The 14,578-nt window shown below is 46.5% G+C and overlaps 1 protein-coding gene across 1 annotated transcript in view; it reads left to right on the plus strand.

Moving 5' to 3' along the window:
- CFAP77 (cilia and flagella associated protein 77) overlaps window positions 1–14,578 on the plus strand; it is a 57,092-nt gene that overhangs the window by 23,482 nt on the left and 19,032 nt on the right. Inside the window, exons 2-3 of the mRNA XM_030286552.4 lie at window positions 9,185–9,284; window positions 10,166–10,382. Coding sequence (XP_030142412.1) covers window positions 9,185–9,284; window positions 10,166–10,382 — 317 coding nt within the window. The remainder of the gene's footprint in view (window positions 1–9,184; window positions 9,285–10,165; window positions 10,383–14,578) is intronic.

Below are 14,578 nucleotides of genomic sequence, written 5' to 3' on the forward strand. Positions count from 1 at the left end.
GATCAAACTACAGGCAATTTTTAAAGCATTGGCAGCAACTCCCCAGCCCAATTTCACAATTATTGTCCTAAATGTAGAAAATTATGAAGACAGGGCAGGGTAAAACCCCGTTGGAGGATTAAGGCTCTCTCCAGTACTTGCTGGTCTTACCTTTGGTATCACTGCTGCATTTTCTGCCACAGGAGGAAACTCTGGGCAGGAGCCAACCCTGTTTTACTGCCACTGAGCTCCTCAGGAGCTGAAAACAGGCACCAGTGGGCTCAGGACCCTTTGGTGTTTGTCTTGCAGAGCAACCAAGGTTGAGCACTGCAGCTCTGGCAAGTTCAGCTATCACAGCTCCCTGCTTGCTCACACACGTGAGAAAATGTCAAAATCATGGATATTTTTTTCAAAAACACTGGAAAATCATAGGAGCTTTGACAGCCTTGACCAAAGTCCAGCCTTAGGCAGGAGTAAAGTTATTAGTTACCTTATTTCCTGGAGAAAGCCTGACACATTAGGATTTCACAGCAGCTGGCTGTAAGTGTAATGGGCAGGGTGTGATTTTGCTCCCTGGGTTTTGCAGTTACATTTCAGCAGGTTGAATACATTTTGCTGTAGGACAGAGCAAATGATTCGGGCAGGTTCTTGCATCAGCACAAGGCTCTCGGTGCTTAATGGGAGCTGTGCCCAACTGACAGCACGACGTGAGTGTCTGCTGTATTTAATATTCTTCAAGAGTGGGGTCAAATTGTCTCATCATTTACATCCCTACAACCCTGCTGATCCCGGGGGAACTGCACTTCCTCTGAACTCAACAGGAATGAACATGGGCAACTGGACTGAAACCTGCTGGAAGAAGATTTCTGCCTGGACTTCTCAGGATTCAGGTGGAGTCTGCAGCTGCTGCTTCGAGACACAGTTCACCCTGCAGAGAGTTCAAGTCAGCACAGCAGGAGCCTTGTTTCATCCTATAATTTTCTATTCCAACACATAGTGTTTAGAAAGCGAAAAAGGGACTGATCCCACTCCTACCAACATCTGAAAGTGTACAGCTCTTCATCTCTCCAAGTCTGCAGGTGCTAAAAGAAAGGCTCTGGGGGCCAAACTGTACCTGTGCTCAGCCCTGAAGTGGCTCTGTCCTCTGGGGCATATTTGCATCTCTGTTATCACTTTGTCTTCTGAAGCAGGCAGGAATGGCCACAGGTGCTCCTGGCTTATTCTGTGCCTGAGCCTGATAAGCCTCAATTTCTCTGGACTAGGAGCACACAGACAGCAGCTCTTCCATCCCAGCTGCAAGGGCTCTTCAGGTCTAAGGAAATCCTGGCAGGAGACTCGAATTCTGAATGCAGGAGACAGGACTGGAAGCCCCAGGACTGGATTCCTTCAGAGAGATGGTGCCACTTTTTTTACAGAATCACCTTTTCTTCCTAAAGGGCGTTTTAAATAATAAAATTGGAAGCTGCCGCATATCTTTCCAACTGATCTACTAATCATATTTCTTCGAATTTTATATCCCTGACCCTTGTAAAGGGATTGCAAGGAAGGCATTTTTTAAGCTGCATTTTAATAAGTCAATATGAAAGCTCAAAATTATTTAAAGCTTCTTAAATAGGATTATATTTGATTTCTTGTGGGAATAGTGAGGGATAGTCTAGTAAAGACGTTCTGTCCTGCTGAGGTTTTATTACATTAAAGAAACAGCATCCTTTTTTAACAGCAAAAACTTTATCTATTCTCTAATGAAAATGGAGATTATTCTGCACATGAGGTGACTGAAGTTGGTAAGTTCCTGCATCTTTGATCAGAGATTAGAGTTTCTCCTTGAGTGAAAGCTGAGAGATTCCTGAACCAGAGGTTCACCTGAATTTAACAAGTTGTCTCCTCATCTGAAATATTTGAATTTTCTTCTAGGAGGTACCACAAGTGTATTGACTTCAGACAAATTCTGCTGTGAAATAACAAGTAGCTCTCAAGGCAGCCAGTATCTCATTTGCAGCCAGGGATTTAATTTGGCCTAAGAATCAGAGGTCTGTGCTGCTGGGGAACTATTTTACTATATAGGAAATGTCATATCCAGTCTGCTCTGAAAGGCCCACAGTCAAATTCTCACTTGAATTCAACTCCTTTAATGTCAGTGTGACTTATAGGAAGGCTATACTGGCAGCACTTAGCTTAGTATGTTCTATTGCACCCATATAAAAGCAGGGGAGTCAAATAAAAACTATCCGTATGAAGTTGGAGCAGCAGCAGGGAGTTTCATGGTGTAAGCAGCAGCTTCACTGAGCTGAGTTGCTCTGAACATAATCTGGGCCAACATCTGGTCTTGAGAACATAAAGGGATTTTTCTTGAAGTAGCAGATGGGAAGGTTCAAAGAACAGAAATTATTAAGGATGAAACACAAAGAAAAGGTCATAACTGCTGAAAGGGGACCAAACCTTAAAAAAAAAAAAAAAAAGAAAAAACCAAACCAAAAAACAAAGCCACTGTCCATTCTCTTTAACAATTAGAGAATGTTCTCTCATTTTCAAGTAGCCCACACTCCTCTCTCAGCTAAACCTCAATGTCCTCACTGAAGCCAGTCACTGAGCAATAGCATTCCCTGGCAGAGTTTGACTTCAGGGTTTGCAGCATAGCAGGCTGTGGTTCTCTGGGAAAACCAGGGCTGTAGTTCTCTGGGAAAAGACAACCCCACTGCACCCTTTCCAGATCCTCTGTGGCCTCCCTTTTCTCTGGGAAGTCAACAGCAAAGATGGCAAAATTGCTTTTTTCTTTTTTTTTTTTTTTTTGCCATGCTGCTCTGTGTTATTCTATTCGCATTTTACCATCAGCTCCCAAATCTGCTGCCACATCAAAGACAGAATTATTTTTCTGGTTTTCCCACACTGATCTGTCCATCCGTGTCTCCATTTTCCCACTGATGTTGCTTGTAGGGAAAGCAAGGACTCAGAAAGGTCCTTCCCCATCCAGCTGTTCCAGGACCATCCCATGCTGTCCCAAACCTCCCTGCCACTGTCCCTACGTGTCCTCAAATCTATCCCAGGCCCATTCTGCTTTTAGAGGTGAATGGTGGTTGTAGCTGTAGAAAAATCAGGCACAGGTAAGACCTCACTCAGCAGTAACTGTAACCTGCACATTCATTTAGCCTGAATAACCTGTGCCTCCAGCCAAGGGCTTTGTCTTCTGCAGCCCACATTTCTTCCTCAGAGCTGAGAGCAGGCAAGGGCTGATGTGAACTTCACAAGCTGTGACACCCTCTACAGAAACACATGTGCTTCTTTGACCTTCAGCGCTGGCACAAAAACCTTACACAGACACAAATTTATCTTAAAGTCAGGAGCAGATTTAATAGAGCAGGAGAAGATCGTTTTCAATATTTCCATCTCAATTACAGTCAAACACCTCGGTGAGTCTCAGCCTTTGGGGCTGTACCTGGGCTGGCTGCTCCCAGCGTGGAGACTGTCGGCAGAATCAGCAGAAATAGCACAACTGGGCAAGGTGTTGGTGATTTATCAATGCTGAAGTAATTCATCCTGACACGGAGGCGCCGAGGAGGAGCTCAGGGTCCAGCAGGTGCCCCCAAAGACCTGAGAGTTATACGGTGCCACACATCGACAGTGGCAGACCTGGGATCTGACTCCTTAGCAAAAAACATCCCTTTTTTTTCTTTTTCTAAAGCCATTTTCAAACAGCAGAAAGAAGCACTCTTGTTACAGAGAAAAGCAGTTTTAACAGTTGCTATGCCGTACTGCCAAAATTGTCCTTTCAACAGCACATCATCTACTAACTCCATAAAGAGTGACTAATATTCAGAGTCCCAGAATTTTGGGGCAAATAGGATTTTTCAATGGAAAACTGCAAGGTGAATACACCCATGAAGACAAATGCAAGTATTGTGTACACAAATACTTTCATATCTGCCTGGCTCTTTAAAACCAAAATGATAGAGTTCATTTGCATTTAGATCTCTTTGGCTCCTTCTTTTCATCTAAAGACAAATCCTCACAAAGGCTGCTTAATTAGACCAAATTAGATTTCCACCTAGTGGCTTGTCATTCATTAGAAAACGCTGTTCTTTTTTTCAGTTTTGGTAATTATAAGCTGGTCTCACAGTGTTCACTTCAGGTTCAAAGTCTGACTTGCATTCATGATTTTGTGCAGATGAGAGGAAAATTATTCAGTCGCATCAAGTCTGCCCATTTTACAAGTTGGATAAAGATCATTGCTGGAGTCTTTTATGTAATGGGGTATACTCTTTCTTAAGTCTTTAATGATTAATTGTAATAGCATATCTCATGGCAATTTTCAAGACTAAAAGCTAAGTGCAAACACTTGGAATGTGCAGTGAGTGTATCAGACAGTGGGTGCTTCCCTGGACTGGGGTTTCTGTGTCGGGCTCTCTGTGTGTGGCCCTTGCTTGTTGGTGTTCCAGCCCTGCTGGAAGCAAGAGAATGGCAAGGGGCTGGTGCCAGGGGTTGTGTAGGGAGAACCTGGGCTGGAAGGGCTGCCTGCCTTTTCTTGTTGTCCTCTCTAACCCAGCGAGGGGGACACCTCTGCTGCTGGCCTTACTGGAGGGGAAAATCATTCAAATCCACACCTGAAACTCAAAGGTTGGTGTCTAATTAGGCTGAAGCTCCTAGGGCAGGTCAGTCAGGAGCACAGGTTAGTGGAGATTGCACTTGCAGATGTACTCTGGGTTAGCAGTGTGGCTGATCTGTCTGGAGTACTTGTAATTAAATGAGTTAAACTCACAGCAAGATCCTTGAGCTTTGCCATGTCTGACTCCAAAGGCAGCAGTTTGCCCAACCATCACCCTTTTCTATGGAAAGAGGAAGATTCTTACACTGATACAGAAGGCTGGGATGATTTGGTCTCACTGTCTTCTTTCCACAGTCCAAACTCTGTTCCCTCTGCTGTCCTGCATGGGCACACTGATTCCCTGCCTCAGTTTCCCCTCTATTACAGAGTGTTAATGCTCAGTGGCATGCTTTGAAGCTTAATAAATCAGGGATAGAACTTGTGGTCATCCATCAAGCAGAACTTCCTTTGGCTTTGACCTTTAATGCTTATGAAAAGCTTTGAAGACAACTGCCAACTTATTATTAATAATCTGCTTGGGAGTAGAAGTTACAAGCAGTTGGTGCCAGGCAGCCCAGCAGCCACCAGCCCCTGCTAGGATTTCTTCTGCACTAACAAACCTAGATTTTTCAGGTGTGTTTTTATAACAACATTCTTGTTTTACTTTCTCACCCCAAAAAAAAAAAAAAAAAAAAAAAGGTAAGTTTTTCCTTCCACCTTTAAAAAAAAAAAAAAATCTCATCAAATTTGCCTCTCTCAAAACACTGAACATTCCCTTTCTCATCTACCTAAACCTGATGTTGAGTTACTGTCCCCCAGAGGCTTTCAGTAGCTCAGTTCTGATGTATCTCTGCACTTTGTAGCTCACTGCCTTCTTAGAGTGTAATCAAACATCAAGCTAAGTAGCAAATAAATCTCCCGATCTCATAAGCTGCACAGCAAGATCATGTAAATGCAAATGAAGGGCTTGATTTCAAGCTGTCGCGGGGGGAAGGAGGGAAAAATGCTGGGCCTTGTCACTGCAATCACTTCACTCTGCAAGTGCAGTAAATCTGCAATAATAATAGTAATGGCAGCGTGACGGGAGGCTTTACTGTACAAGGGGGTGTAATGAAAAGGGGAACAGAAGGTAGGAAGGAGGCAGGGCCTGGCAGGCTGAAAATGCAGCAGCACAGAGTTTGCAGGTGTCCACAAGGCAGAGCCAGAGAGGAGGGGATGGGGCAGCCCCAGCTGAGTCGGAGCACAGAGGATTCGTGGATCCCCTTCCAGGAAAAGGCTGTAGAGGCAGGGATTAAAAATCCACATCTCAGTCTCTTTTTGTACCTCTCTGTGTGGACACGTCTCCCACCTCTCTCAGTCATCTTTAGAAAATTGATGCAATGTGTGTTGCTGGGCCATGAACACCGGGGGACAGAACACAAATAAGTCTTGCTACAAAACCTGGAATCCTTAAAGATTTTGCACTTGCTTAAACCTTTGTAATGCCTCCACCTCTAGAAACGGACCCCTTTCAGAGCCTTCCTCTTCCTTTGCAGCAAACATTTTCCAAGGCTCAAATAGAAATCCAGGGCTGCAGAGATCAGAAACTACTTGGCAAAGGCTCAGGATAACTCAACAGCAGTCACTTTTCAGCCAGCCAAGGTATCCCCACTAATCAAACACCCCCAGCACTGCACCATGACCAGTGGGACCCTCCAAACCCAGCCAAGACACACCTGGTTCCACCAGAGAAATTATCATGTCCAAGGGGAAAGGATGCATCAGCCAAGCCTTTAAAGACAGTTTGAGAGAGCAAACAAAGCCTCAGAGGTGTTGATCTCTGCTGGGTGCTCTGGGAATGCTTCAGGATAAGGTCTAGAGCTGTCTTTTCCAAAGTGGCTGGATAAACAGCATTTAGGATGCTGGATTTTCCTCACCGAGGTCGTAAAGGGAGAAAACTTGCAGAAGGTACCCAGAGAAAATTAGGACCGCCTGGGATGCAGAGAGAGACGGTTTTAATTAGAGCCAAGAGGTGGGAAATAAGGCAGAGAAATGACATCTTAATGAGGTTTAATGAAGTTGTCTGCTGATGGGCACAGCTGTCAGACAGATCTGTATTCCAGCCAAGCAGCTTTGTGACAGGCTAAACCTGAACACAGGGAACAGTGCTGGAACTGGGGGAGAAAGGCAAAAAAAAAACCTTCTGCATCAACTTTGGCTCAATTTCCCCACTGCTTTATGACAGAGCACACCTATAATGCCCCAGGACAAACAAATGAAACCAGCCCATGAGCTGGAAACAGCATTTTGTAATTTATGAATGAGAAAGGCTGTAATTGTGGATTACAGTGTTCATTCCTGCTACATCCTTCCCCTTCTTTGCTTTTGTAGGTAAAAGATGTTGGCAGGCAACCAGAGTCCTCTGAGTTCGTTGATTTTTCTTCAGGCACAGATTCTCTCCATGTTCAACATATTGGACCAGATTTTTTTTTTTAATTAATTATCCAGCACCTTCAGCTTTATTTATTCAGTGCAAAGTGACTGTAAAATGCCACCTGATCATAAAAGGAAACAGCATGCACTCATTTTGTGATGGAGTAAACACCCAACTGTGTTAACTTCAGGTGCTCTGCAGAAGGGACTCTTTAAATCCCGAAATTTCTTCCGTTCTACAGAGATCTGCACTCGAGGTCTGGAAGCAGCTTTGCCACAGGTTACAAACCTCTCTCCTGCCCTGCAGTTTCTCAGTGATTTTTCTCCCACCTGTCACACCTTTGCCACCACAGCAGATTTCTGACCTTACTTCCCTGATCCGTTATCAGAATGTGATCCCAGGAAAACGTCTTTTCTTGTGCATCTGAGGAACATTACACCATTTCCCTTGCACGCCAGGGGCAACTAACCTAAAAATAGCTGTAAACACAGGAGGAACAGATCAGCAATGAAAGTTCCTTTATCAGGGTTGGCAGCGCTTTGCACGAGCTCCCAGCACACCTGGTTTGTCACTGCTGGGTGGCACCGCAGCCCTGGTGGCCCTAAAACCCCACTCAGTCCCCTGTCCCCTCGGCTGGACAGGGGACAGTCCCTGCCTGTGCTCGCTTGCATCACATCACTGAGTCCATGGCTTTTGGAAAGGGCTCTTTGCAACAAAGGAGCTGTAGCTGCACACAGGGCAGGTCCCTAAAACTCATTTTCTGGGGAATTTGTGCTCCTGAGAGCTGTGGAAATGCCACACCTCCTCTAGAGGGTCACAAGTGTGAAAGTTGGAGGAATTACAAGCACATTTTAGAGACCTCAATACAGAGCCCTCTGGAAAGGTGCCTGTTCTGGACAGGGGTTATTAACCCTCACTTTTTGGGTAAAACTGGCTCAGTGAGAGTTTTGCCTGAGCTGAGGGAGATGCAGAAGAGCACATTGGAAAGCAGCCACCATGCTGGCAGTGTACAGGAGAACCATGGCTGCTCTGAAGCCCTGGCCAGGGTTTGCACAGTGCTGACTGGGAGCAAAGGGAAAATTTTGGTGTGGAGGATGCTCGTACACAAGCAGCTCCAGTGAGCTGGGTCCCTTATCAACCTGCACAGCCTGAGCCTGCCATGGTGGCAAGCTGGAGGTGGCTCATGTGCTGCTTCTTTTAGATGTGTGAAAAGGGCTGTATTGATGGAGCAGCTCCTGACCCAGAGTGTTCACTCTGCAGTGTGATAATGGCCACCTCAATGGCAGTGTCCAGTGGTTCACCCCGAGAAGCACCAGAGTGGTATTTCAGCACTTTCATTTTCCCAGCAAGTCCTGCCAACACCAACAACACCCCAGCTCTCTTAACACCCTTCCCATGGAAAATAACCCGTTCCAAAGCACCCCCATCCTGCCCTCAGGGCTCCTGGGGACTCTCTCCGGCTTTGCCCTGTCCCTTCCCTCCCTTTCAAGCAGCAATGAGGTTTCAGGACACACATTCTGCAGTGACTCCACCATGGAGGTGGGAGTGTGGAAACAAAAGGGAGAGGGGAGATCAGTTAATCCCACAGACACCACCCGGCTGGGACACACACGAGCAGGGGAAGAGTTCATTTGAAAGTGAAATAGAAATTATGTTATTGAGCTGAAGTTCTTTTCTGTGCTATAAACCCCAGGCTCTGCTCTCCCTTCTCCATCCCCCTTCTCCCCCTCCTGCAGCATGCCTTGTGTTTTGATTATTCCCAGCCATGTGATTGTGCCTGGGGAAGTTTATGTCAGTTTTTTGGGAGGATGCACAACTTGGAAATGAAATAACTCAAAGTAAAGCTAAGACTAGCTGCTGATTCCCCAGCAGACACCACAGCTGGGCATCCCCACCAAAGGGGAGATTAACCAAACAAGAAGATTTCAAGTCCATATCTATTGAGTCAGGATCTCTTTTTCCAGCAAGGCTAGGTCTCTTTATAACTCAAAATCAAACTTGTGTGAAATTCACCATTCTTTAGGCTTCAACTCCTTTTTGCACTCTGACACTCACTGTGCAGTGGGATTAAAGCCCTTGCCAAATGGACACTCCTGGTACTTGTGGCTGTGTTCTATTACAAACTTCTGTTTTCAGGCACTTTATCTTATCAGAAAAGGTCTTTCTGCTTCTCTATTAATGCTATATATGCTTCTCTATTTCTTTTTCTGCAGCCAGAACTTGGAAAGCCCATGAGAAACTGCTACTCCCTGCCAGGCCCTGATTTTACCTATGGGATATACGTGCACCAGAGAGATGGAGGAGTCCCTGAAGGTAGGACACTGCCCCGAAAACACAGACCTGCAACAAAGTCCTAAAGCTAGTAGGAAGTCTCCTCTCCTTCCCATGGCTCTTCAATATTTGTCATCAAGCTGGAGGTGCAGAACTCCAACATTTACCCACTTTCATTACTATCACCCCAATTGCTTGGTGACCAGTGAAGTTTCTCTGTCACACTGGAAACTTTCAGAGGCTCACACAGAGCCCAAGCAGGAAGGGTGCACCTGCAAAAGGTGATGCGCCTGGGCACTGTCACAACTTTGTCAGGGCTCCTGCTTTGTGCTCTCAGGGACAGTTTCCTTGTAAAATCAGACATCCTGAGCAAGCCTGGGAGGAGGGTGAGAAGACATCTAATTCAGATGGGATATGGGATGCAGTGGGACAGTGTACAAAGCTCACAAAAGGAATCTTAGCCCCACAAGGCCCCCATGCACAATGCACATGTGGCAGCAGGCACAGACTTTCCCAGGTATTTTCCTGGGGAAGGCTGTGAGAAGATCAGAGAAAAGAATGAGAAAAAAATCTTATCTCCACTTGCTGCACTTATTGTGCACATGTGGAATGTGTTACGGAGATTTCTTTACCAAAGTGTGATTTCTTAATTGGACACTGGATGGTGTTTGGGTTGACTGACCAATCTGGTCTGTCTGTATTGGACTGTCTGTAAGAGTGATGAGAGTTTCTAAAAGAGAATAGTAGAATATGATATAATAAATTGATTGATCAGCTTTCTGGAATCATGGAGTCAGTGCTAATTATTACCCAGCTGGGGGCTTGCGGCAACACACACACACACATCAATCTGCTTTCCCAAACAGGAGCTAACCAAGATGCCTCCTCTTTCTCTCTATTTCTCTATTTCCTTCCACCTCCAGCCATAGGCCACTGGGATTCAGTGAAGGCCAAGCCCCACAAAAGGGTCATGCCCCGAGACTTCGTGGCCATGGGCCGTGCAGCTGTGGACGAGGGCTGCACCACAGCCCGGGACTTTGCTCTCTACTACAAGTACAGGGACATCCGCTGCAAGGACAAGGGCATTCTCAGATATGGGGGCAAGGTACCTCCAGGCATGACTTTTGGCAAGCCACCACGGTAAGGGGGAAGGTTTGGGCCCCCCCCAGGATGAAATTATCCCTTCCTACCCTCACACCTACATCCCTCCCCAGTCTCAGCTACCACAGTCCCCAAAACAGAAGCGTCCTGAACCTGGGTATGTGAGTCACAGCATCACATCCATGTCTGATGACATTCCTGTCAGATAATCAACTACCTGAATCTAACACATGTGCCACAACACAGCCTCATTTCACCTATAGTATTATGGGCTTGAAACCTCTTAAAAATATCTTCCATGCCAACCCTTTAATTTAAAAGAATATGAAGAGCTGTCAGCCAGAAAACTGGCATCCCAGGGTCAGAAAATCAGAGCAACAGCATTTCTACCTGTCTGCACTGGTAGAAATACTCTGGTGGAGTTAAAGATCAGTTCAAGTTCTTTATCCTGCTCTCTCCTACTGAGTTCATTGCTCTGCATTGGGCAGAAATTGGGAGTAGAGCACGATAGAGGCAAAGAAGCTTTTCCCTGCCAGTGCAACTCCAGCACAAACCAGGGCTCAAAGCCTCTCAAAGTCCTGCTACTGCTGGAGCCCAGGGGGGTTTCTTGCTCTATGCAGGTCTGGACCAGACATTAGGTTTTATTTTAAGAGCTAGATAATAATCACTACCAGAAAAATAACAGCTACAAATTCTAGCGAAAAGACATGATGAACAGCACCGTGTATTTTACATGATAGTAAATGGGCTTTGCATATGCAAATTGAATGGATTTTAAAATGGTATTTAATGACAATTTTCGTAGCAGACATTAACATTAATTGCATCAAAATGAAAATGTAGCATTAGCTTGCTGTTAGCTGCAAATGCCCTAGCTATAAAGCTTTATCTTTATCAGTATCAGCCCTCATCCATGTGACAGTGCTGCTCTGCAAATTGCAGGCACAAGGGCTTTTATGTTGCAAAAGTATCCCCCAATGCAGGTCAAAATCAACATCAATTTTGCTTTATTTCTTCATAAACGGAGGTTAAATGCCTGCCTGTAAGAAGCCCAGATATGCTTCAAAAGTTTTAAGGAAAATCTGCAGACCCCACAACAGCAGAAGTAGCAAGAAAGGGCTTTTAATTGAAAGTTATTATTCTACAACTTGCCTGCTCCTTAATAGCTACCTTTTATGCAGACTGATTGTATTTATCCCTTTACTTTAAAAGCACATTATAGATAAAACCAAATTACTGGGATTATCAAAGAGTTGTTACAGCCATTTTGGTAAAAGTGGGAGTTTAACACACTTTTCCATGACTGGCAAGTTAAAAGTCACAAGCTTTGGTGAGCATTCCCAGGACAAGGTGATCCCTGGTCACAGCAAGAGCATTTTCCTAAAAATGACCTGGCTGTCAATGGATTTCAGTTGGCTTTGGACTCTAAGCTGTGCTTGGCTGTGATCTCAGTGCTGCCTGGGAAGGTGCTCCCAGGTAAGGCATATGCTTGTCTAGGAGCAGAAGAAAACGGTGACAAAAGGTCTTTTTTTCCCAACTCCAAGCCCTTCGTGTCTTTAAGAAACAACAGATCTGATCAACATCTTGATGCAGTGAATTTTTCAGCAAGAACAGCACCTGCCTGTCATCCCCCAGCAGTGGCAGTGTGCTGAGGAGGCCAGAGAGCAAAGGTGCATTTCCATGGCACTGGAAGCAGCTGGAGACACCCTGCCTGATGTGGTGGTGCTCTGGGACAGCCCAGAACCCGGTGCAGACCCTGCCCAGTCTGCACCCACAGCTCTGTTGCAGCTCTCTGCACAGTGGGAATTGCAGCTGGTGCCAGCCCACAGCTTCGGGGCTGGGCTGCTTCCCTGGGAACCCAAACTGGGGTCAGTGGGCAATGGGCAAGGGGCTTCTTGAGCCCTGTACCTCATCTCCAGCCCCTCCTCAGACCCTGGGCTGTGCTGCTAAAGGCTTCTGTCTCCTGGACAGGGTCAAGAGCTCTCAGGTTGGAGCTCTACTGGGTCACCCCAAATAGAAACAAGCACCAAACCTGTGCTTGCCATTAGTGCCTTGTTAATCACAGCCTGGCCCTGCTGCTGCTCTAACTCAGGTCACTTGTGCCTCTGCATTCTGCTCATGGCCTGTGTAGTGTTCCACCAGGCAGCCTCAGACACTGCAGCTTTGAGGCCTCTTTCCTTGCTTTTCCTGGGATATTTACCTTCAAAGGTCACCCATACCCCTCTATATTCCCCCTGGGCACCTTACAGGGGAGAGAAGCAGCGCTGCTTTTTGCTGATTCCCTCCCCATTCTCTCCCTCCCTTTTCCCAGAGTAATGTTTGCTACGAATCACGTGGCCAGCTTTGTTGTGAGAGCCATAAAAAGGACATTTTTCATCTCTCCTTTTTCCTGCTCTCGCTCCCTTCTCTCTCTCAGCAGCAGACAGAGATTTATTCCTTCCCTGATGCCTGTGGCATTTGGAGCTGGGAGGGGTCAGGGGAGGCACTGGTGGAACATAACAGATAATGCAGTGGTTCCCCAGGGGCTTGTCCAGCTCCGGAGCCGATCCATCAGCAGGCAGTGCTCGTGCCAAGGTCAGCAGTAACGAGGATGGGGTGGGATCCCAGCCTCCCCCCTGGGCCACCCTCCAGCCAGGCTCCCCCAGTCCATGCTCCAGCTTCTGAGCTCTACAAGAGCTGCCTTGTGTGACCACCCTTTGCAGGAGGGGACACCGAGTGCAGGCACGGGGCTCACAGCACACAGGCTCAGCTTCACCTCTCCCTGCCCTCCTGCCCACCACACACGGGTCCACAGGCTCATCTTCCAAGGAAAATTCCCATTTTGACAGTCTCCTCCAGGAGCTAAACCACATCCACATGCTCTGTACACATCATAGAGCTGCTGAGGGTTGCTGTGCTCCCAGGTATTTTCATTCAAAATAATCCCACAGGTGTGTCCAGCTCCCATACTCTGCAATAATGACCTTGTTTTACAAGGAGGAGGCTGGAGGGCACTGAGGGGCTGGGGTTGATGATACTGAAGTGTCACTGTAGGAAACGAGAAAGCACAATGCGAGCCACTTGCTATTTTGCAAGGCAAAAGAGGAAGTTTATTTTTTTACTCTAATTTTTATACTTTTTTAAAGGTGACAGTGGATTGGAGAGTGAATGGGCCACCTCTCCAAAGACATTGGATAAACTACTAGTACATCAAGTTTTTCTGCCTTTATGAAGGAATGTAAAATAATGTGTTATTTATAGAAATTGTGTGGGAAAGTTTTCCAACAGAATGTAAACTCAGAAGGCTTTAGAAAAACTTAAGAATCAGGGCGACACTGAAGACCAAAAGGCAAAGAGAGTCTGTGGAGACCACCAGGATCTTCACTGCTGTCACTCCAGCCTGCTATTCAAAGTGCATTTGGAAACCTCAATAGGTGTCCAGATGTATATTTGTCCTCCTGACTACCTTTTCTGGCTGAGCTTCACTGTGCACTGAAATCAGCCAACATTAAAGGATCCTTTTTGGAATGAAAAGTAAACACAAAGACGTGGATGCTGTCTACAGCTAGATTTTAGATGCTATTGATCTGTGCAAGGTCACACAAGGAGTTTGAAGCCAGAACACTCCAGCACACAGTTGGTGCCTCCAGCACCAGTTCTGTCCCCAGGAGCGAGCAGGGCAGAGTGCACCATCAGCATGGACACACTGCCCAGCCCTGCCAGCAGAACAAAGCTTCCAGTCACCTCTTGGTGAGCATCCTAAATCTGCCTGCTACGCCCCAGAACCTATTCCTGGGCACAAGGACTGCACAGACGTGCCATCCTCTGCCATCCTGCACCTGTACCTGCTCCAAACCCTGCATGGCCACAACCCTGCCTCCCACGGGCACTTGGCAGTTGGCCTGGAGGTTGGGCTGACCTTGGGTGTGCTGGCAGGATTTCCCTGGCACTCTGTCATCCCCAGGGCTCCTGCCAGGCACCCCCACTGTCTGCCTTCGCTTCAACTGTCCCTTCCCTGAATTTTACAGCCCAATTTCCTTCTGTCTTCATCTCCTGCCTCCATTCCACCTCCCATTCTCTAAAACTGCTCTTAATCTTTTGGCAGCTGTTTTCATCATGTCCCTGCAGCAAACTCACCTCTCCAAAGCGTTTGGTCACTGCAATCTCTCTTCTTCAAACTTACACTTGGCCAAGGGCATCAGTTACCCAGTACCTCCTCTTTAATTGGCATCATTTGCAACCATCCCAATCTTTCA

The sequence above is a fragment of the Taeniopygia guttata genome, chromosome 17, assembly GCF_048771995.1.
Source record: "Taeniopygia guttata chromosome 17, bTaeGut7.mat, whole genome shotgun sequence".
In the NCBI taxonomy this organism is placed as follows: Eukaryota; Metazoa; Chordata; class Aves; order Passeriformes; family Estrildidae; genus Taeniopygia; species Taeniopygia guttata.